We start from the raw sequence: 25,807 nt of genomic DNA on the forward strand, positions 1-25,807 counted from the left end.
TCCCATGCGTTTTCCCACCAGCGGAGCTAGTTGGCTAGTTCAAACTTTTGCCAACTTAAAAAAATCTTAACTCGTGTCACCGTGTTCGCCAACAGCAACATCCATCTTCTTTGTTTTCAAGTAGCAGGGAATTCACGCCGAACTGTTTCAACTCTGCCGTCAATCATTATGTTAAGCCCGCCTAACGACTCTATACACGATGTGATTGGCCTGATCGAAGTGTAATTTTTCCAGCCCGCAAGATTAGCTAAACTAGCCCGGACAGCAAATTAAATTTGCTGCTGCTATGGTGCCTCTAGATTTCTAGGAGAAGGCGGCTCTCAACTGAAAATTGTGTTGCTTTTGTTGCCATCTTGGATGGTATACTTGTACTCTTGCCATTGAGATGAATAGGAAATAGTGACTTGTTAGCCTATTTGTGTCTCAAAATCGAACAAATAACAAGCCACTAACTTGTATCGATCTCTATGGGAGTGACGTCAACTACTCATTCTCAATTATGCCCGCTCACCATGGCAAGGTACCAGGCTATGAGCGTGAACACAGATGACGCAGGACAAAACAATACAAACACAGAGGGGAAGATGGGTGGAGTCCTCTCTCCAGGGTAGCAAAGGGGGTGGAGTCTTTTTTCTCCAGGGAAGGAAAAGGGGTGGAGTCTTGTTCTCCAGGGAAGGAACAGGGGAGGAGTCTTTTTTTCTCCAGGGATGGAGCAGGGTTGGAGAGGGTGGTGAGCGGGAATACAAAAGACGCAGGACAAAACAATACAAACACAGGAGAAAATGGGTGGAGTCCTCTCTCCAGGGTAGAAAAGGGGGTGGAGTATTTTTTTCCAGGGAAGGAAAAGGGGTGGAGTCTTTTTCTCCAGGGAAGGGAAAAGGGGTGGAGTCTTTTTCTCCAGGGAAGGAACAGGGGAGGAGTCTTTTTTCTCCAGGGATGGAGCAGGACAAAACATGGGTGGAGTCCTCTCTCCAGGGTAGCAAAGGGGGTGGTCTTTTCCTCCAAGGACCTTTTATGTGGAGATCCGAATTAGGTCCAACAGAGCATCACTGAAAGGCCCATTGTTCTCATTGACCACACTGTTGAACATGGCATTGAGGTCCCCATGCAAGGCCATGAAACGGCCTTGTGCCAAGGCTCGCTCCTCCACACTGACGAATGGATCTCTCCCAAAAGGCGAATGCCTAGTGAGAGAGGAGCCCCTCTCTGCGTCATAAAGGTCCGCTGCAACAGCGGCACAAGGCACCATGCTTGGTGTCACCTTCACAGGACATCCGCCAGAGGCCAGAGAATCTGGAATCCCCCTACCTGACATATGACAGAACATATTTTAGAGAGTTAGTATGTGAGACATTACCTTAAAAAATAATAGTAACACTAGGCTTCAAATAATTTGCTCTAGGGCTGGTATATGCCCTTAATGTATACTTTGTTACTCCCCTTAGGGAAATTCTTTGTCTGCATTTAACCCTTCCGGTAGTGCTACTATTAATAGTACTACTACTGGTGCAGCCACACAGTATCCCAGGTGCTTTGCTCAAGGGCACCTCATCGGTGTCTTGGGTGGGATTTGGGCGCAACTTTGCATAGGGATTGACACTGAGGGACATGTCCGGACCAACTTTGGGATGGAAAGGATTGTCCCTACCAATATTTTGATGTATTATTTAATATAACGGAAATATATTTTACATAATGCATTTAATATTATATAATTTTGCAAAAGAATTCGTAATAGGCTATTAGGCATATATTTTTGCCAATGTGCGTGCCCGTCTCAGCGCATAACTTAGTTCAGATAATGTGAGTAGAGGCTTGGCCATTTGTTTAATCAGCCTGTAGTGCAGGTGGCCAAACTCAGACACTTTTGAAGGTTTTTTGATGAAATAACCAAACCAGGATATTTTCAGTAGCTCAACGTAACTAAAACAACAATTGATTTCCCCAAATTCAACACAAAATACCACTAAAATCCCGCAAGAAGTGAATACTGTGTGGTCAAAAGTATTGGCACCCTTCATAACAAGTGTCTTTTGTCTTTTGCAGTGATAAAAGCATACTTTTCATTATTATAAGGTTGTAGGTAGTCAGACGTCAGCATACATTTCTATTGGTTTCTATGGATGGTATAAGGTTTTCTTCAAGGATTCCAAATATTTGAATGAATCTATATCTACCCCTTGCAGCTAATTAGCAGCGTCATAGGAAGCAAAATAGACCTAGAGCACCATGCTTCACTTTAAACATGGTGCACTTTCCAGGGTATTCTTCATCCTCCAGACATACACTGGTCAGGAGACCCAAAGTTTTGTTCCGTTACTCCATAGAATTAACTGCCAAGCATATTGACACTAATTTCATATGATTTTGGTTCAGTATTCTGTCTTTTCATCAGTGGTGGAATGTAACGAAGTACAAATACTTTGTTAGCCTACTGTAAATTTTCCAGGTATTTGTACTTAAGTAGAATCTATAGTGCATACTTTTGACTTTTACTTCGTTACATTATGCAGCAATTTTCTGTACTTTTACTCCGCTAAATTTCTACAACACCATCGTTCCTTTTTACGTTACATTTTCTGATCAGTTTTTTTTCCTCTTTGATAAACACGTTTGTTTTACCAGGGGGCTGGGTTGCTACCAAAGATAGAGCGGTACGTGCCCCGCTTCTAAATCTTTGAAACATAGGCTTCTAGACCAGGCAAAGCGTGAACTTGTAGCCATCTGCATTCGGTAGGCTATATTCATCAGACCCATGGCTACATTGGACATGCAACTGTGTTCTGTGCCCTGAGCATATGCTTGCCTTTCTCTGTCTATTATTTGCAGCGTTAGGGCCTCCTCTCTTATGAGATTGCTAGTCCGCGGAGCAACGAAGTTACAGGCTATGCCCATGCTTCTGTTACACTGATCATCTGATCATTTGCGGCACAAATGAATGGTACACTATTATAGAACCGCTGTCCGAAAAAAAACTTACAAGGATACAAGGATACAAGGAAGTTTATTGTCACATGCATATAGTTACTGGAAGTAAGAAATGCAGTGAAATTATGTCTGGTGTCAGCCTATTTGTGCTTTTATGGGGGGGTAAAAAGTGCAGTAGAAGAGGGGTTTGGTGTGTGTGTTGGTGGGATGACAGGGGAGAAGGGATAGTGTGCTGTGTATGTGGGGAGAGGGCAGTGTGCAATATGTGTGTTGGAGAAGCTTCCTCATGAGACAATGTGCTGTGTATTGGGGGGGGGGCAGTGTGCTGTAAGTATGTTGGGGATGTGTGTTGGAGAAGCTTCCTGATGAAATAATGTGCTGTGTAGGTAGGGGAGAGGGGGGGGCAGTGTACTGCAAGTATGGTGAAGGGACTTACTATTGCAAGCAGAGTACTGTATGTATGATGTATGTGAGTGATGACAGTGAAGATGTGTGTGTGGGCGGGAGGGGAGTGGAGCAGTGACTGTGTGTGTGTGTGTGTTGTGTGTGGGTAGGTGGGGGCAGTTTGCTGTAAGTATGTAGAGGATGTGTGTTGAAGATCCTGAAGACAATGTGCTGTGTATGTAGGGGGGGGGGGGGCAGTGTGCAGCAAGTATGTAGAGGAGGCTTACCGTAGCAAGCAGTGTGCTGTATGTAGGGGTGGGCGATATGGACAAAAAATAATATCTCGATATTTTTTATGATTTTGACGATAACGATAATTAGTCGATATCCTTTAAAAAAATGTTTTTGTTAAAGTTTGAGTTACTTTACAGCTCATTATTTATGAATAGCATCATTACAATAATAACCAATAACCTAACCTGTGACTTTTTAACCAAATCAACCAATGCATTGTCACTCTGACACATTTCCAATTCTGCCCCCACTTGTGTGTGTGGCAATGACATGTAGCCAGCTACATTAGAGAAGATGAATAGGCCTAACAGTTTCCCAAGAGAAAGTCTGAAGCTGAAGTTCCTTTCAAACCTTTACATAGGATTCACTGTAAAACTAAGAGCAGACCAACAGAGTAGCCTACATCTCAGTTATTTCCTTCTATGTTTTGTTTTAGAGCAATCACGTAGGCTAGCTTTCCAAGTCACAGAATAGAAACTAATGCGTTAGCTTATGGCTAATGTATATGAAAAATCCAATAGAGATGCTAACGGTTAGCATAATCGGTAATCGTAGCTATTTAGAGCGAACTTCAATCCATTTACAAAAGAGTTACATGAGAATAGTTATTTGTTTACAACTGACTATTAAAATACTCAAAGGCTAATATTTTCTCTCCATATAATACCGTGTAGGAAAAAATGTGACTGTCTCATCAATGCTACTTGAACAGAAGTAGCCGCATAAAATCCCAAGTAGGCTACTCTCGCTGCACAAAATAAACATTAGGCTGTGTGGGACAACGTTGTGACCCACTAGTGATCACGTGACACTTGCTCTGCTGCACTTCTCCCGCATAGCCTACCTCCTGGGAATGTATGAGTCTTCAGTGCGTGATTTCGAGTGTTTTTTCCTCATAAGTAATTTAAATACTCGATAATTAAGTGTGCTTGCTGCAAAGCAGCACACTTATTGTTCTTCTTAAGTTTTATTATTAGGGGTCCGAGCAGCGTAGCTGCAGGAACCCTATTGTTTCTGTACCGTTCATTTTTTGGCCAAAATTCTGTAAAAGTCATACTGCAGCCTAAACCGTAACTCCAAAACTCTTGAAATTTTCAGGTATGGTTACCAGTACCCCCCTCTACCCATAACCCAAAATTTGGGGTACTGCACCCAAAGGTGGCGCTATTGAAAAAAAAAGTTAATTATGCTTATTTCTCCTTACCAGATTCACCTAGACTCAAAATTATTTCAGAATATTAATCTCTAAACTCAGATGCATCTTTTTGGCCCTGGTCTTATGGTCTACAAATGTTTACTTTTTCCACAATTTCATGGAAAAGCCAAACATTATAAAAAGTTTCACACTCTTCAAAAATAATCGAATCTTCACCAAAATTCTCACAGACAATGTTTAGACCAAGCCTCACAAAAGTTATCGCTCAGAATTTTGATATTTTGTTCCATTTCAGAGATATAGGCCAATAAAGTTAGACCACTTAGGCCTTTTTTCCTAGATCACCTATATTCCTATAAACCGTAAGTCCTAGAAACTTGACATTTTCAAGTATTGTTACCAGTACCCCCCACTACCCATAACCCAAATTTGGGGTACTGCACCCAAAGGTGGCGCTCTTGTCAAAAACGCTTATTTCTCCTTACCAGATTCACCTAGACTCAAAATTATTTCATCATATTAATCTCTACATTCAGATGCATCTTTTTCACCCTGGTCTTATGCTCTAAAAATGTTTACTTTTGCCACAATTTCAGAGAAAAGCCAAACATCATAAAAAGTTTCACAGGCTTCAAAAATTATCAAATCTTCAACAAAATTCTCACAGACAATGTTTAGACAAAGCCTCACAAAAGTTATCAAAAGAATTTGGATACGTTGTTCCATTTCAGAGATATAGGCCAATAAAGTTCGACCACTCAGCCCATTTCTCCTATATCACCTATATTCCTATATGAGTAATTTTTTTTTCTTGGATAACAACCATACAAACATCATTAGGTGGATACCATTAACAGTGCACATTTTCAGATATGTACTCTTTTTTATAAAGCCCTTAATTCTATTGTCAAATGTATGCTAGGAATTTTCTTGATGTTGTGTGTTTGCCAACACACATTTTCACCATTTGAATGTGACTGCTCAATGTGTATGATTGTCAGTGGCTGAGTGGAATAATGCCTAGTGCTGGTGTTTGTTAGGTTGAGAGTTCGAATCCTGCTAGAGCTTTAGGCTCAAGATGCACATGCTATTGGTTATTGAAGATTCACACTATTGAACAGCACCTGAATGACATCAGACAATTAACATTCACACTCATTAGTTGCCAAGAATCAGAATGCCGACACACTCTATGACATATAGGGGAACTTCTTTGTTTACTATTTTTCCTTCATCATTAAGTCTATCATATTTATATTTCATCCATTACTGTTCTTCTCTATAAATGTCGAATTGCCCCAGAATATCCAAAAGTTTTCAGGTGTACTCTTTCAGGAAAGCCCTTCATTTTATTGTCAAATGTATACTTGGAGTTTTTCTTGTGTGTTTACCAACACACATTTTCACCATTTGAATGTGACTGCTGAATGTGTATGATTGTCAGTGGCAGAGTGGGATAATGCCTAGTGCTGGTGTTTGTTAGGTTGAGAGTTCGAATCCTGCTAGAGCTTTAGGCTCAAGATGCACATGCTATTGGTTATTGAAGATTCACACTATTGAACAGCACCTGAATGACATCAGACAATTAACATTCACACTCATTAGTTGCCAAGAATCAGAATGCCGACACACTCTATGACATATAGGGGAACTTCTTTGTTTACTATTTTTCCTTCATCATTAAGTCTATCATATTTATATTTCATCCATTACTGTTCTTCTCTATAAATGTCTAATTGCCCCAGAATATCCAAAAGTTTTCAGTTTTCAGTTTACCAACACACATTTTCACCATGTGAATGTGACTACCCAGTATGTAGGATTGTCAGTGGCTCAGTGGGATAATGCCTAGTGCTGGTGTTTGTTAGGTTGAGGGTTCGAATCCCCGGTAGTGCTTTAGGCTCTAGCTCGAATACTATTGGTTATTGAAGATTCACACCATTGAACAGCACCTGAATGACATCAGGCAATCAACATTCACACTCATCAGTTGCCAAGAATCAGAATGCCGAGACACTCTATGACATTCAGGGGAACTTCTTTGTTTACTATTTTTCCTTCATCATTAAGTCTATCATATTTATATTTAATCTATTAGTGTTCATCTCTACAAATGTCTAATCGCCCCTCCATGCTTGGAGTTTTTCTTGTGTGTTTACCAATACACATTTTCACCATGTGAATGTGACTGGCCAACATGTAGGATTGACAGTGGCTCAGTGGGATAATGCCTTGTACTGGTGATCCTTAGGTTGAGAGTTCAAATCCCACTTGAAGCATTAGTGAGTTGTGGATGTTAGCATACTACAATAGAATGCTGTTGGGTTGTGGAGGATAACACACTATAACATTACAGCTACTTGTCAATATGGACTTGTAGTGCAAGGCAAGTATTACTGTATAATTATAAGCTGTAGCCTATAATTATTTGTTATTCTTATAATATTTGTCATTTCTTATACATATTTAGTCGGCTCTTCCACTTGACAGAACAACTCCATATCGGTTAAGGATGTCACACATGAAACAATGCTGCAGAAACATGAAAATACGACTTTGAGTTTAGTAGGCTATAATTTTCAGTTCCTGTTTATCTATTGCACAATGGGTAATAATTTAAAGGAATCATGTTGCAGTCTTGTAAATAGTGACCCTGCAAGATCCCTAGTCATTGCAAAATCATAGTCTGTGACTTAAAACTCTACTACTTGTCTTTAGATGTGAGAGGGTCTGAGACTGTAGTCTTTCAAAAATCTTTTCCAAATCTTTGCAAATCTTTCCAAAGTTTACCCGCTGGGAAACCCTGTAGCTCCGGAGCAGGGGCTCAGACCAGGATAAATTGTTTGCTCGCCCTCAGTTCGCTCTTTTGTTCATCTCAACCCAGCACTCCAGTGTGTCCTGCTCTGTGTGCGTCTTTGAGTTAACGTAAGTCATCACTTTAATCACCCTCACTATGACTTTTGTGATGTTTATCAGTTTGTAGAGTAGCTCTGCCATCATGTGTAAAGTTAAGGTCTTTGTTTGTTGGTTTGGTGTGTTGGAGTCCCATGTGAGAGATGATTAGGTGATGTTGGTTGACTTGGGATGTCAAGTATTGTTTAGTTGTACCTTATATAGCCATATGATTTCAGTTTATTGTTCAAATGTCAATTGGTTTGTTTGTGAGTTGGGATCTGTACTGATTTACCCCATTTCACTGATTACTCCATTTTCTGTTTGTTTCCTCTTTGATGCAGCACACATACAAGTAAAGAACAAAAGAACAGATGAATTGAAACTCAAATAAAGTTAACTTGTGTTGCACCGAAACCTGCCATCTCCGTGTCATCACTCCATACCATTGAGCCTTCTGAGTCACACCATTGAACAGCACCTGAATGACATCAGGCAATTAACATTCACACTCATTACACACTGCTGGTGTTTGTTAGGTTGAGAGTTCGAATCCTGCTAGAGCTTGAAGCTCAAGATGCACATGCTATTGGTTATTGAAGATTGACACCATTGAACAGCACCTGAATGACATCAGGCAATTAACATTCACACTCATTAGTTGCCAAGAATCAGACACACTCTATGACATATAGGGGAACTTCTTTGTTTACTATTTTTCCTTCATCATTAAGTCTATCATATTTATATTTCATCCATTACTGTTCTTCTCTATAAATGTCTAATTGCCCCAGAATATCCAAAAGTTTTCAGGTGTACTCTTTCAGGAAAGCCCTTCATTTTATTGTCAAATGTATACTTGGAGTTTTTCTTGTGTGTTTACCAACACACATTTTCACCATTTGAATGTGACTGCTGAATGTGTATGATTGCCAGTGGCAGAGTGGGATAATGTCTAGTGCTGGTGTTTGTTAGGTTGAGAGTTCGAATCCTGCTAGAGCTTTAGGCTCAAGATGCACATGCTATTGGTTATTGAAGAGTCACACCATTGAACAGCACCTGAATGACATCAGGCAATCAACATTCACACTCATTAGTTGCCAAGAATCAGAATGCCGACACACTCGAAGACATATAGGGGAACTTCTTTGTTTACTATTTTTCCTTCATCATTAAGTCTATCATATTTATATTTCATCCATTACTGTTCTTCTCTACAAATGTCTAATTGTCACAGAATTTCCAAACGTTTTCAGGTGTTCTCTTTCAGGAAAGCCCTTCATTTTATTGTCAAATGTATACTTGGAGTTTTTCTTGTGTGTTTACCAACACACATTTTCACCATTTGAATGTGACTGCTGAATGTGTATGATTGTCAGTGGCAGAGTGGGATAATGTCTAGTGCTGGTGTTTGTTAGGTTGAGAGTTCGAATCCTGCTAGAGCTTTAGGCTCAAGATGCACATGCTATTGGTTATTGAAGAGTCACACCATTGAACAGCACCTGAATGACATCAGGCAATCAACATTCACACTCATTAGTTGCCAAGAATCAGAATGCCGACACATTCGAAGACATATAGGGGAACTTCTTTGTTTACTATTTTTCCTTCATCATTAAGTCTATCATATTTATATTTCATCCATTACTGTTCTTCTCTACAAATGTCTAATTGTCACAGAATTTCCAAACGTTTTCAGGTGTTCTCTTTCAGGAAAGCCCTTCATTTTATTGTCAAATGTATACTTGGAGTTTTTCTTGTGTGTTTACCAATACACATTTTCACCATGTGAATGTGACTGGCAAAGATGTAGGATTGACAGTGGCTTAGTGGGATAATGCCGTGTACTGGTCATCCTTATGTTGAGTGTTCAAATCCCACCTGAAGCATTAGTGTTAAAATACTGTTGGGTTGTGGAGGTTAGCATACTAGAATAGAATGCTGTTGGGTTGTGGAGGTTAGCACACTATAACATTACAGCATTACAGCTACTTGTCAATATGGACTTGTAGTGCAAGGCAAGTATAACTGTATAATTATACGCTGTTTATCTTATTGACTCCGACACAGAACCCACCACCACAAATACAATTCAATTCTGTGGGAAACACTGCCTTCCATTATCAAACCCTTCATCTTATCCACAACAAATAAATAGTCCTGTAGAATCAAGTATTGTTAGAATACTGTTGGGTTGTGGAGGTTAGCACACTATAATTTTACAGCACAGGGTAATCCTAATTTTATGCATCAAATTTATTCCAATCCAACTCAAAAGTTTTGAACGACACAAAGTGAAGGTTTTATCCAGATCAAAACCAAGAATAGATTGTGATCTAATCCAATTTCAGGATCCTTGTTTCCCTTTGAACAACCCATTTTCAAGATTTGATCCAATCCGATAGCTGAAATCCGGTAACTGAAATCCGATAACCGAAATCCGATCACGTTTCTTTTGAACAATTGTGCCCAAACAATCAAAGCATATGTAAAACTAAAAAGCTATGCCATCATGTTCGTTTTGCTCGGACCCCGTAAATCACCGCTTGCGGTTATATTTATTATTATTATTTTTCCCGTCTCCCTAATTTTTTGTCAGCTCTAGCGCCTAGGCCCTTTGAGACAGAGACACCGTTCCAACTTTAAAACGTCCGGTCAGTACCGGTGTAAGTTGGTCGCGAAGATGACGTCAGGTGGGCGTGTCGTTCGTCTGCCATATTGGATTGAACAGAAAGCGAAACAAAATTTTCACAGGTCACAAATTTGGTCCGAACGCCACGAAACTTGACGTACATTATCCTTGGACCAAGCCTCACAAATGTTAGCGGAAGGATTTTTGATTTTCGAAAGCGTTTGCCCGTCACAGCCAAACGAAATTGGCGGCGAAGCTCCGAAACAGGAAGTCGTCCATATCTCAGGAACACTGTCACATATCGATACCAAATTTTGTATATGAACTGGGGACTCCAGTGTGAGGGTGCATAAGCAAAAAAAAAAAAGAAATATTCCAAAAGTTTCCATCAATTGGCAAACCACCCACAGGTATTTGGTAACTCTCACCATTCACCTTTGCACCATTCACCTTCTATCACAATGCCTTCCATGTATGCACAATGTCTCTGGGCAGCCACAATGTCTCCAGGCAACCTTGCCCAATCATGAAATCCTTGCTCTGCCATGGGATAGTATGGACTTACGAACTGAAATAGCAAGGAGAACAGTAGCTATATATAGCTTACATAATAGAGTTGTTTTCACATTGACGGTATTCAAATTACATTTTTCATTATTGTTACATATCATGATGGGAGAGTATTATTAAAAATGTTACAAGTATGCAAATGCATATGTTTACGGGCATTTAGGTTTTACTGTGTTGTTTTGTTGTAAAGACATGCAAGGCATTCTGGGCCATGTAATAGACAAAGCAGTGGTCGGCAGCGTTAACTTGATTTCCTGTATTAATATGAATAGGTGTTTCTGTAAACCTAGGGACAATAAACAGCTATCTCTGTTACAAAAACGAGCTGGTAATCGCCATTGAAGAGGGAACTATGATAAAAAGATTGTTTTCCTAAAAGCATGGAGTTGACGAAAGAATAAACAAGCGTCACGTTAATGTTAAATAGCCTACCTATCTGAACGCTAGGTGGCAGCGTTGTATTACATTTCACTAGTGTAGCCTACTTGAAATACGGTGTGAGATTCACAAGTAAGGAAGGTGCAAATATTATGTCATTTATCATGGGAAATTATTGGAAATGTTATTTCTTGTTTATCCTAATTGCAAACCACACACATCCATTCGGAATCACACGTTTCACACATTTAATACTGAAAGACTATCATTTCGTTTATTTGATGTCGCCTAGCAACAGCCTTCAGAGCAAAGATTCTAGAACAGGGCTTCAGAGAGACACGTTTTGAGTTTGTGGCCAAGAACCTAAAATATCGGTTTCCATGTGCTGGATGGTGTGCGTCCTTTATGAAAGTAAGTGTTTTATACAGTTAACGTTACAGACATAATGAGTCATGTTGTAGTGGTCAACATAAATGTGCCCCTTCTGTTATTAGAATGCTAAGCGGAGAAGCATGCTAAGCAGAGATTTAGTATCATTAATTTCTTGTGTGGCTAGCTATAGGGAGGAGATGTATGTTGCTAATTGGGATTTATGTTGTTTAGGTAATGCCATGGTCATTTGATATGAGATGCTTGCACTCGTAACTTCGTCACGTGTAACTTTAGGACTGCTAATAGTTAGAACAGTAATTCACGAAGCACTTTAGCCCTAAAAGTAGCACCTACGTCTGTGACAGCTTAAAAGAAGTGGCAAGGACTCCTAATGCGATGTTTTGAAATGCGTCTACTATTGTCTACAGGAGCTTCCAATCGCGAGGGAACTTGCATTGTAGGCATAACTAAGGGATGCAATAACACCACCAACAACCAAAACTAGCCTACTCATTGTCAACATGTACATGAAATGTAACGTTTCATGTGAATCAAATTAAAATGTTTTCTTTGCAAACGTAGGCATAGGCGTATGGTGACAGATTAATTTAATAATGCTGCTGTGTGAATCACGGTAATCACGGTGAATGAAGTGGCCACTTCTTAATGGGACCCACTGTATGGAAGTGGGCTAAGTAAAATAGAGATGTTTTCAATAAGATAAGGTTAATCAGAATTCTACGATATGCCCGCTTGACAACGGCTTGACAACAGCAGAGATAGAACTGGCCTTTGGCCATAGCAACCATCCATTTAGAACAACTGGCCTTCATAGCAGTCAAAGATCTGAGCTGTGTTGCAATGTGAGGCAAAGTATAGAAAGGTGATGAAACATACAGAGACAGGTCAAGAAATATAGTGCAGTGTAGACAGTAGTATACAGTTGATTTACAGAACGTGGTTTAGAGTAATATGAATTAAATATAAATATGTACAGTGTATTAGCAGTTATCTCATACAATAAGTAGAATAATGTAGGCTATGTAGATGTAGCAGTAACATTATAATAGTAGAAATAATAATATAGATATATGCAGTGTATTAACAGAATATAATAAAACAGAATAAATATGGATATTCAATATGACAAATATATAACAGATATGTACATAACATACAGCTATGTGCCGTGTGGAAACAGTGTCATTGTAGTGCAGAAACAACATTATAAGAGTAGTAAGAATAAGTTAATGTGCAGGATGAATAGTATAAAGATCAGTAGAATAATTGTATAAATATAATTACAGTAGGCCTATGTACATTTGTAAATAAATAGAAAACTATGGGTGAGAGGGATAAATTAATTTTATTTAATCGTAAAAGTAAATTGCATTCAATTAAATTGCCATTAAAAATCTTTCCAGTAGGCTTTAATGTCACACAAAAAGTACAACCAAAGCTGAGCTTGATCAACTAGAACGTCTAAAGAACCAGAACTTGAGTGTAGTTTTTTGCTGGGTCCCAGGCCATGTTGGTCTGAGGGGAAATGAGAAAGCGGACAGTGCTGCTAAGCAAGCCCTCAATGAAGAAGTCACAGAATGTCAAATCCCTGCCCCAGACCTTAAACCTATACTGAAGCAAGGAATGTGAATTTTGGCACATTTTCATGATCCACTGGGTCGTTATGGGCCACACAAAATACGGTGTTGCTAAAATTACTCCTATTGTGGCTATTAGACACATGCGTTCATGAGTATCCAGCTACATTCAATGAGTTAAGTAAAATACATTCACACACAAAAAAACCCCCATCACTAATGTTGTGGACATTCCTTTATTCTGAGATACATCAATAGGCTCTCAAAACAATCCCAAACAGACATAAGGTCTTTATAGAGCAAATCCATATAGATTATTTGTCAAATAAACCAGTAAAACAGAATTAGGGGATGGAATATATAACATTCACCCTCATAGCTCATATTTCTAAAATAAATCAGTGAAAAAGTATCCTGACAAACAAGCAGCATTTTAATGCCTTAGTCATATTTCATAATTTCAAATTTGTCTCTAGGTTACCTGATAGCCCAGTTTGAGAGGTGCAAGACGCGTGACATTATTTATTTTTGTAGCCAATCACTGCTGTTGTTTTATTTTATTGATTTGATTTTAGTCATAGAAGCTAAATTCGAAGGCAGGCCACAGGTAAAAGCCAACGAACCGCATTCACCCCGCAAGGCAATAGTTGAATAGAGCTTTTGAGGTATTGCCACTGCTCCAACACTGAAAGGCACTGTTAGAATGCTTGGATCAAGCCAGGTTCAGCATAGCGTATGTCACTGTCTGCTCACGTTGGTGACCGGACCAGGGCAAGCACACTTTCGCAGTTCCCGCCGGAAATGCAGTCTAGTGTAAATTTGCACATCGTTAAAACAACAATCACGATATTATCGCAGACGATATATATCCCCCACCCCTAGCTGTATGTATGTGAGGTGATGACAGTGATGATGTAAGTGTGTGTGTTTTGTGTGTGTGTGTTGGGAATGGTGGGGGGTGGAGGGGGTGCCGAAAGGCTAGGCAATCAAGGACATGGGTAGATAGATGGAGAAGAAATCAAAAATAATAAATAAAAAGTTCTATGGAGATGTGCAAAAGTTGGAGAAAGTCAGAATAGTAATGTAAGCGCTCATCCATGCCAGGGCAGCCGTGGCCTGGTTAGCTCTTCAGACTTGTAACCGGAGGGTTGCCGGTTCGAACCCCGACCGGTAGGCCACGGCTGAAGTGCCCTTGAGCAAGGCACCTAACCCCTCACTGCTCCCCGAGCGCCGCTGTTGTTGCAGGCAGCTCACTGCGCCGGGATTAGTGTGTGCTTCACCTCACTGTGTGTTACTGTGTGCTGAGTGTGTTTCACTAATTCACGGATTGGGATAAATGCAGAGACCAAATTTCCCTCACGGGATCAAAAGAGTACTGTACATCTGTGCAAGTGAAACTGAACCTTATCATAAAGGTTTCTCAACAACAACCTTTCTGTTCAATCTGGACCAGAATTGGCATTACGATCTACCAGACGTTTCCCTTGTCTACCCCGTTAAACTTCAGGCTCTCGTGTTTTACTGAATGATATTTAACTCAGCAGATCACCCTAGATCAGTGGTTCTTAAACTTTTTGTCTGGCGACCCCACAAAAAAGTATGACGAGGTCTGGCGACCCCACTTTCCCCAAACCCATTCTAAGTCCTTACTCAAATACCCCCCTCAAACGTTAACAACTAAATCAAGCAAAACCTAGAAAGCAAAGTCATTTGTTTTATTTACTCCATATGAACAAGATCCGAAAAAAACCAAACAATCACGATTAAACAAGTGTAGGCTGCCGCCATATCAGATCAGAGCGCTATGTGCGTATAGCGCGCGCACACACAAGCGCGCACACACACATACTGTAGCCTGCAGCATTAGGCCTACAACGTTACATTAATTATATTTATGGCGATAACAATAACAATATTTTTTTATTTCCCTTTTCTGGTTTACTATCTTTAACAATTTCAATGGGAAGGGTGGGCATGCTTCCGTGAACATAGCAAGTTAATTCTAGGAGGAATGCTGCATACGGGGACACGGAGATTTGCTGAGCCGACATCTGTATTTTGAGATGTCGTTTCATTTTGACAGGTTTTAAGCTCTCATTCGCCAGAACATCGCCGCAAAATCACACATTGTGGGTGGTCGAGGTTATCTTTAACTTGGCAAGTGAATCCATATTTCAGAAATTCTTTCTGATAAAGCCGACGCGCCTTTTTTATTCTCACCGGCCTGTAGACTTGTCCCATCTGAGGGTCACGGAGGAGTAGACGCACTGGTAGATGGCACTTCCGAGTTTTTGTTCATTTTTTTAAGCAGCCACCTGTCCATTTTGGCTAGTAGGCTACCTATGTCTTTTGTTTTGTTTTACTTAAAATAGCGGGAACAAGTTGAGTTTGCGTAGTGGAGCAGATAGTTACATTGTTTCTATCAGCGGACCAGTAGCCCATAGGCTGAACCAGATCTCGTTGAAAGACGAAAACATTTCTCTCTCTTCTCTTAACTGCGTGTAAATAAGAAAAAGGCCAATATCATTTTCCTTTGTTTCACCTAATAATAATTTCAGACTGAATACAGAAAATAATTGGCGACCCCACGGAAGTTTTTGGCGACCCCATTTGGGGTCGCGACCCCTAGTTTAAGAATCACTGCCCTAAATAACCAGAATTAGTCTCCAGAATTGTACGTCAGAATGTAAACTGGGCCACGGGTGGTAAGCACAATTACATCAGCTTAAAACTATCTAGCCTAGTATGACCTAAAACTAGCTTAATTTAAATGCCACAGCTCATAGGCTACTGATTTTTTTTATTAGAATAGGCCTATAATATTAATAAATCATGCAAGTACTTTTACTTTTAATACTTAAAGTACATTTAAAAGCAGGTACTTTTTACTTTTACTGAAGTTGGGTTGGCATTGTGGTACTTTTACTTTTACTAAAGTAAATATTTCTCTGCTTATTTGTACTTTTACTTAAGTACTGAGTTTCAGTACTTCCTCCACCACTGCTTTTCGTGCCTTTAGAACAGCAGTGTGTTGGGATGAGGAAGAATGAAGCATACACTGAAAAGTGCACCCTGTCTAATATAAACTGATATATGGCAATTACAAGATGACACTTGGGGGCTATTTAGCTTCCTCTGATACTGAAAATCAGCTGCATATAAATGTATTCAAATATTTGGAAATCCTTGGAGAAAACATACTGTCCATAGAAACCAATAGAAATGTCGTGAGTAAATTGGAGTCTGCCGTCCGTTAGATATGGACTGAAATTTCTCAGGAACTCTACTATAGCTGACGTCTGACTACACATAACCTTATTACTGGATTTTAACAACTTCAAAATCTGCCGTTCCTTGTCTAAACTGGCCTTGCGCGTATTCTCCCCTGACTTCAGTGTATGTTGCGTTACGCGCTTCTGAAGGCTGTAGGGGCCACCACTGGCGAAACAGCACTTTGCAGTTCAGCCTTACCCAGTTAAACACATCCAAAATTCCATAGGCTTATTAGTTGGCTAACATTCGAAATCACATTATTTTTCTTGAACTGAAACAAACACAAATGATTGAATGACGGTAGGCTATTATGAACGAGTCTGTTGACCGATCACTTCGGCAGACACACACGCCTACATGTACATGGGAAGATTTTAAAAGTTGTGAAATTGTACCTGGCACACTGTGCTGATTCCAGGCCTCCACAAATCGGGTCAGACCAACACTGGCAACTTGGCAAGCCAGCTGTGAGGTGCAAAACTTCACCACGTCATCCTCCATATTAATGGCTCCTTGGTCGGTTAGACTTTGAAGGCAAGCTTTAATGGGGAAGTTCACCCTAGTGTTTACGTATAATTAGCAGTAGAAATGTACATTAAATATCCTTATGTCCTCCAAAACCAGAACATAGATAGATAGATAGATAGATAGATAGATGCATGCGTGAATGCTGCTACTAATGTAAAGTACTACTTGTTATCAACTTCTTACACTTTCATCCAAAACATGATTAGGTTAGGATGTTATGTTTTCTCGCCAGGGTTTGTCTGTCTGTATGTCTGTCTGTCTGGCTGGCTGTCTACATCACTACATCACATAAATGGCGTTTGTAACAAACGGAAGTTCGGGAGGAGCATGACGGAATTTGCCACGCCTCCTTCAATCAGACAGGTTATTTATTCGCAGTCTGCCTCTATCTGCCGAAGTTGCAGCATCGGCGTCACTCCGCTTGCAACCCACCACCTCCCCTTACGCCTCCCGTCTTCCATAGTTCAAGAATAAAGGGGTGTATTGCGGAATCCTGCACGACTCCTGCCTGCGCAGTTGAGTCCTGCACGATCCCGCAAATCACTTCAGGACCCTGGCCAGAGACTTCGCCAAACATGCTTTTCTATTATGCTATTATATCTGTTTGCAAATTAAGGAATGTGAACTAGTGAACTCAAAAAGAGCTTTACAAACCTCGGACCATAGCCTCTCGATGCGATGGTTCTGAAAGTAGACAAAAAATCGGATACGACGTTTGTAATGTCACAATTATTGGCTTATTATTGGCTAAACTATAATTAGAGTTAGTTATTTAGTGTGTGTGTGTGTGTGAGTGAGTGTGTGTGTGTGTGTGACCTACTAATGTTGAGGGTGTCTGCAGAAAAGAGGGTCTTGCAGTGCAGTATCGCTGCCCTGCCAGTTTCTCCTGCACGTACTGGCACAGGTAAAACTCTCTCCCTCTGTCGGTCCTTACCTGATCCCACAACCCATGGCCAAGCACTGCTTTTCTATTAAGAATGGAAGAGGTCACATGATGAAATTTCAGTGAGGGTGAGGTAGACTATATTATTCAATTGCCCCCTGAAAATTGCCTGCTTACAAAACCTGCCTACAATAGAGAATAAGCCTTTACCCTATCTCTAAACCCCACCCCTAACAAACAACTACCGATGACTGTGTTCATGACCTTTTCTTTTCCTCTCTCCCAAGTCCTTATAGCCCACTGTCCGCAGGTTCATTCCAAACTGGAAAAGGGCTCCCCCACCTCACCGATCCCAATTTAACCCCTGCACACACATACCTGTACACCTCCTCATATATTACGAGGTTATTCTTAACGGGCATCGTGGAGTGGCCCACCAACTTCCCACTGTATCCATCAATTGCCATTGCATGGGTCACTCCAAACATCACCAACTTTTCGTTTTGGTCCATGTGCAGTTTTTCACCGAAATATTCCGCCCGATAAGGTACTGGGTTGAGATTCCGTGCTCCCTAGATATTAATACGAATTATCAAACATAAAAATATTCATTCATAAATATCTAAACAGAAACGATTCACTCATATGACATGGCGCATTGACACAGGAAACATAAGGGACATCAATAAAACAAGCACGATACACGAACAGGGTGGTCACATACAATACACCGGGTAAAACACATGAGGTACAACCTAAAGAAAGACTGCATAAGCTTACACATACATGACATGGTAAACGCAATTACACTCACTAAAACCGACATTACACATTCACACACATTGCATTCTAGGAGGCAGTCCGGAAGACACCCGACGTTACAATATCAAGAACAATTATACATAATACAACTCGCATTTTTTAATGTAAAAAAAAAACAACTATCAAAACACTATACAATCTACAAAGTAGACTAATATAGGCCCTAGCCAGAGTTGCCTATTTGGTATCAAACGCAGCTTACCCGTTGGCGACCTTCATGGTAATGCGGGCGGACAGCTTGCATTGCTGCTCCCACTCGCATGTGGCACGCACGAATGCCCTTGGTCGCCAGGTAGCCCTTCATGGTTTTTCGACCATACATTGGGCCGACCTTCAAAGAGCATATTATAATCAATTGTAAGCTGGTATGTTTTGCTTGTTTGTTTTTTAGGGAAGAACAGATGTGTTCAACCGGTTTAAAGGGCCCGATTATCCCGTCGGCGTTGACGTTATGCGCTTGTTTAACTTTGTTCACAAGTCAGTGGCAAATAAAAGTATCCTAGGGGAATGTCGGATTAAGATTATGTTGTTACTGATTAAGCAAGCCCAGAACATGAGAAAAGGCATAGGCTGTTGGTTGTTTTACAACTACAGAATGCCCTCTGCTCCTACATTGGACTGTGAGCCCTCATAGCAATAGGCCAGTAAGAATTTTTAACCTGCCCCATCTGAATTCCTCTGATTTGGGCATTTAACCCTTAGCTGTTTTTAGGGCATTTTCACTACCTTTATTCATAAGGATTTGGTCATTGTAAGTGCCACACACACATATTATATATTGTTTCAGCAGAGTCTAGGCTATTCAGATCTGCCATAATTTCATGTATTAGTAATATCATTGATTTTATTTTGAAGAATTATTTTTAAAGAATTAAAATACAAAAAGCATTATAAAAATTCTTATATTTTGACATGTATCTCACCACAGCAAGCTCATACCTCTACGCATTTCTCTCTGCATTTCGTGTGTGTGTGTAGGGCAGACTGTCCTGAATCAGGCAATATAATTGCCATGTTGGAGGGATACTCTAGGGCTGAGCAATTTACAGAAATATGTGGTGTGTGATTTACGGAAATAAATGCCATTTTTTTATTTAGTGATGAAAAATGACCTTTCTGCACTACATATCTGTGACACGAACTGATCTGACCTGATTTGACCCGAGTTTGCGTGTTAGCCTGCGTGTGGCTATGGTGTAGGCACTCATAATGATTCTCAACTTATTACTGCATTGTCATAAACAAAGTAAAGGCAAAAAGGTGTTTCTTTGTTGAACAAATTGGGATGCAATGTGAGCCTTGAATTGGATGCCATGCAGGAATTTGCTAGGATCTCAAAACCGGATTATGAATATGCTTTGCCATAGAGAAACACACCATAACGTTGGATTATAAACATGCTTTGCCACAAAAACAGACAAAAACGTGGGGTGTCCAGCTATATGAAGTGATTATTTTGCTGTCACTTCGTCTGTTTTATAACCCAGAAGGATGTACTTGGTATCAAATGATAGCTCTGTGTCTCCTCTCTCATCTGACATGCGTGGCATAGCATATCTATCCAATCACGGGTCCGCGAGTAATTCAAACGAGAGTAGGCCTAGCCTAATTAGTGTGCAGCATTGGCTTGTCCTACATGATATGACGTTATTATTTTGCAGTCATATCGTCTGTTTTTATAAGCAAACGAGTGTAATGGGTGCGCAGGTGAACGCAGAGAAGTATAGACTGGTTAATATGATGCAATTTGATTTAATTTCATGATTTTTTTTATTTTCATACTTGATCGTAGCCTACAGCCTGCTAGTCCCTCCATGGGACGTCCCGGGACAGTCGTTTTTGGTTGCCCGTCCCCAATACAGGGAAGCTAACTCTTCCACCGTTTGATCAAGAAAATATATTGGCTATTGCAATCAGATTCATAGCAAATGTAGATGTCCAGGTTGTTCTAACTTTTTGGGAGGATTATGTCCGCGGTTTTTATCAAGGAGGTCTAGTCACCCTTGGCATTGGGCAACCGTTTGCTCACACGTGGTCATAGAATGTTAGCATTAGATTTTTTTTTTGGTGGAGCTTGACTATCCTCTTCCGCCAGAAATTCCTAACGACTTCTGTTCCTGTCCCCTCCCGTATAAACTAATATGGTAACACCATACAGCATAATGCCCCTCTGGGGATGAATAAAGTAATCTATCTATCTATCTATCTATAACAATAATCTCTCCGACTGTGACAAGACTACATGGCGAACATCACAATCATGCAGCTATTCAATCATGCAGCTATCATGCACCTCATTAAGTTTCGTAAACATTCTAAGATAATATTCTATTCTGTTCTGCATATTACATCACAATCGTACAGCTATTTCACCATATAAGGCTCTGTTTCACACCTCATTAAGTTTCGTAAACATTCTAAGATAGCCTAATCTAGTTGCATATTACATCACAATCGTAGCCTAGGCTACAGCTATTTCACACCAGAGCCATATAAGGCTCTGTTTCACTTCATTAAGTTTCATAAACATTCTACGATAAAAGCGGCATATTACACCACAATCGTACAGCTATTTCACACCTCATTAAGTTTTGTAAACATTCTAGCATATTCCAGCTGCACTGACCCAATATTCTAGCTGCACTGACCCAGAGCCACAAAGAGTTTGCCGTAGGCTAGCTGCTAGCAAATAACCAGTTGTGGAAGAAGACTCATTCATATTAGTTAACTTAATCATTATCTCAACAGATTAACACTTAATTAATGGTAATGTTATCATCATATATATTACATTACATTTGGCTGACCCATTTTTAGCCATATATATATGCTGACCAGCATATTACAGTTGATTTTCTCTAAGCATAAATAAAGTTGCAAAGAGTTGACGTGATTGCGTAGTGCTAGCTGTTGTGTTCTATGGTGATCCCGGAGAATTCCGCTCAAGGAATCATAATCAGTAAAAAGAGGAATCAAAACTGATTTGTAGGAATTTTTCGTTCGTGCAAATCATGCTTTTAATCTGGGTATGTGTGCATTAATGTGCAAGAGACCTGACACTGCAATACTGGTCATCAAAGTTTACAAATCCCTAATCCCTACCTCTCCAGTGGCATCCCACACAGCACTTTGTAGCTCCTCCTGGGACACCTTTCCCCACCTGCTGTCCACAAGTCCCTTTTCCTTGCAGATTTGCAACAGAGGCACCTCGAATAACCCCTTCAGCCAGGAGTTTATTGCTTATTTCATCATATGTTTTGCCCTCTTCCTTCAGTTGCCTGATCATGCCTTCATGCTGTTCCAGTGCCATCCTTGAGCCGTTGTGATATAACGTTAGCCTAGTAGCCTTATTCCAACGACCAAACCCTCCAATGTATCAAAATCACAGAGGAGGCGGAGTTGACCAATGAAGGGTATAAATGGAATGTGTCTTCCGAAATTCTTTCTCTTTGTGCTTTCAATATGAACTCAGTAATTCTCCACTCACACTCAGCAACGGTCAGCATTTGATTGCTGGACCTAACTGTGGACAACGTGGCCAGGATTTTTCAGGTGAAGTAATGTTAAAGTTATACTATTAATTTGGGGAATGCATATTACGTTAACTTTTTTCATCAGCAATATAAAGATAAACGAACAATTTTGCACTACCAACACATGTAACTGCCTAGGCTACGCTTAATTAGCCTATAGTTGTAGTCTAGACTAGCCATAGTCTACCCAGTGTTGTAGCCTAGCCTACTTGAAAGGCAGAAGACTCAATTATTAGCTGATTTTTATATTATGAAGAGCCTCCTTAGAACTGTTGTAAACAATGCATGTTAGAGTAATTTTTATTTGGCTGCTTCTACTTTTTAATACTATTATTTTCACTAATTATTATTAGGCTTTAATAACACTTATTATTATTATTATTATTATTATATGTTAAAAAATATAATAACAACCATAATAATAATAAGAAGATTCACAATAAGAAGAATAAACGAAATTTTATAAGAATTTACGAAATCTGACTGGTTATGCTTTGAATTATCCTATTTTCCAAACCACCACGTGTGGTATGCTATTGCTGCTAGGCTGCATGCAGAAAGCTAATGGATACACGAGGTGGAATTGTAAGCAAGTTATAGTTAGTTCATAATAATATGTATGATAATAGTTCTTACAATAATAACGACAATAATAGCTATTATTGTCGTTGTTATTGTATGAACTACATTACACATATTTTGAACTATACCTTTTCTTATTAGGCTAATATTATGTGTATGTTATTATTATTATATGTAAAAAAAAGATAATAATAATAATAAGATTCACAATAAGAAGAATAAACGAAATTTTACTAAGAATTTAGGAAAGCTGACTGATTATGCGTTGAATTATTTTATTTCCCAAACCATCACGAGTGGTAGCTGCTATTGCTGCTAGGCTGCATGCAGAAAGCTAATGGCTACATGAGGTGGAATTGTAATAGTAAGTTATAGTTCATAATAATATGTACAATATAGTTCAATAATAACGATAAGAAGGCTAAGGGAAAACGGCCGCCGAGGTGTCCTGTAAGGAATTAATGGACGAGAGCGAGGGGCAAAAAACTCCCCGATGCGCAGCTGAGTCCATTTAATGTTGTACAACTGGACACACCTCAAGGCCGTTATCCCGCTGATCACCCGGTTGCCACTGTAAAGCTTATGCCTTGAATTGTAATAGCAACTATATATTTTTAAAAAGATAATAACCATAATAATAAGAAGAAGATTCACAATAAGAATTATAACATATCGTTTTACGAAAGCTGACTGTGATATGCCTTGAATTGTAATAGCAACTTATAGTGGATAAATAATGTGTAATAGCAACTTATATGGGTTATTATATTGTCATTTTTGGATTCCCAAGAGTGTTGAAATTCTGGTTCACACCCTGGTCACCTCCCGTGTAGATTATTGCAACTCTCTCCTCTATGGTTTAGCCTACCTGACAAATCCATAAAACTAGTCCAAAACTCTGCTGCCCGCATCATAACACCTGTCCTGCAGCAACTTCATTGGCTCCCCTTCAAATAATTGACTCAGTGACTATGTGTGGATTTTTCAAAGCATAACACAAAAATGCTGAAACGAAAATATGTTTACATGTAGGCTATCTGACGGTGACAATTAATAACACCGCCTTGGCGCCCTCTCATTTCTCATAACAGCTTGTCCCTGAAACTATTTATTTAAAAGACCAGGAGAGTGGTAATTTGGTCCTCCCATATAATGGTATTTTTACCGACACGGTGGGACCTGAGTTTGATGTGGAGGGAAGGCCCTCCACCGAGGCGGGGCCACCACAGTTCCGCTTCCCCCCTGGCCGTCTCCCTGCTGCTGCCCCTGCACCGGGACCAAGACCCCCACACCCCTCCCCATCACCGGCCACCTACACGAGGTCATTTACTTATGTAGCCTATTATAGAGTTCTCAACGGGCCTGAAAATTATAACCCGACCTCACCCGGCCCGTGGCTTTTAAAGCCCGGACCCGATGTAGCCTAATCCGACACGGCCCGACGTAAAACATAGGCTACTTTTTGACTGTTAAACCCTGACGTTATTTAGGAAAGATTTATATTTATAGCATAACAATTTAGCCTATAAAACGGTGAATTTCTCCTCTTCTGCGTATCATGATGGAAGAACCATGTCACTTTGGATGCGCGGTTATTTTAGCGATAGGTTTTGCAATAGGCCCTACCCTCGATATACATATCGTTGGAAAGTTTAGTTCATGGCCGTTTATGTGAGCGGAAAAGATTAAGCCTGAGGTCCGACCCGACCCGAGTCATTTCCTTATATTTTCGACCCGAACCCGCGGGTCCCATCGGGTTTGTCGGGCCGACCCAACCCATTGAGAATTCTAGCCTATTAAGGTTGTGTTTGTCTGTATTTTGTTGGTGTGCTATCCCGTCTTTTGTTTTTGTTTTTTAATTTTTAATAGGAATGTTGTGGTGGCCACATTAGTGGATGGGGCGTGGGAGGAGGCGAGCCTAACGGTCCGCTTCAGTGCGGACCAGGCCACGGTGCAGGGCATCCAGGACCTGGTCAGGGCGGCGCTGGATGCGAGGAGCGTCGTCCTGGCCGACGGCCAGGGGAGGAGGCTGATCCCCTCCGCCGGCACTGAAGGTATATATCAATACCGAGCTTCTTTAGTTAATTTGACCAGTGCTCAAATTATCTTTTTGTCTTTAAGGGGGTTTCTCTATCTCATAAAACGTTGACACATCCCGCGCATTGCCTAAAGGCGATACAAAATAGCCAATAGGTGCGAGTGGCGCATTGCAACCCTGGGTGTTCAGTCGTCTCGTGTGTTGAACCGTGGAAATAAATAGACGAACAATTTTGGAATTTGCACTGAAATGTTGTCGGGTATCCATTGACTATCCCGCCATCAGAGATTGCTAACAGGTGTTTCAAAATATCTGTGAACTTTCCGGAGCTCTGAATGGCATAGGCTAGGCTAAATCAGTTGACACAATCAGAAGTAGGCGGCATTATATGGGCTTATAATGTATGGCTTTGTCAATTAACATGGAAGAGGCTAAGAGCAAGTTAGGATTAAATTACAATGACAGACACCTTCAGATCTGAGAGACCCCCTCAGATTTTTGACTTCCCTCTGGCTCCTATAATTCGAGCACGGAATTTGACGTAATTAACATGAACATAACATGTTCTGTCTGTTCCCATTAGGGTTGGAGTATTGGCGGAGGGGCTCAAGGAAGGTGGTGGCCTACAGCGGGGAGGACTTCCCTCACAGACGTCCCGGACGCCGGTAAGGACACTCTAAAAAAAAGTGATATGTCCGAAGTGATAAGTCCGACGTGATATGCTCGAACCAGCAAGAATACCCGCTCAGTGATGAAAATTGAGCCATTAATGGTGTAATACCCAGCGCAACCTCTTACCTCTTAAAACAATGAGACACCCTAAAGCACACATTGAGCAACATTGAGATTGTATTGCAGCCTGCTTAAATTTTACGTTTTAAGTTTTAACAATGTGTGATGGATATCAATCTCAACCAAAAGAAAGACCATTCACCTTATGCTGT

General features: G+C 40.3%; 1 protein-coding gene across 1 annotated transcript; it reads right to left on the reverse strand.

The window, feature by feature from the left end:
* Nucleotides 1-1,012: 1,012 nt before the first annotated feature.
* Nucleotides 1,013-22,020, reverse strand: LOC143133323 (uncharacterized). The gene is made up of 7 exons (XM_076293107.1): nt 21,813-22,020; nt 18,913-19,085; nt 18,267-18,460; nt 17,826-17,973; nt 17,660-17,689; nt 16,873-17,047; nt 1,013-1,308 (listed from the first exon to the last, which is right to left on the reverse strand). The coding sequence occupies exons 1-7, from the start codon at nt 22,018-22,020 to the stop codon at nt 1,013-1,015; spliced, it is 1,224 nt and encodes a 407-aa protein (XP_076149222.1).
* Between the last annotated feature and the right edge of the window lie 3,787 nt (nt 22,021-25,807).

This window comes from Alosa pseudoharengus, unplaced genomic scaffold (assembly GCF_046254945.1).
Source record: "Alosa pseudoharengus isolate Yale_2024_CS ecotype anadromous, Long Island Sound unplaced genomic scaffold, YU_APseudo_1.1 YU_APseudo_1.1_scf_19, whole genome shotgun sequence".
Taxonomy (NCBI): Eukaryota; Metazoa; Chordata; class Actinopteri; order Clupeiformes; family Clupeidae; genus Alosa; species Alosa pseudoharengus.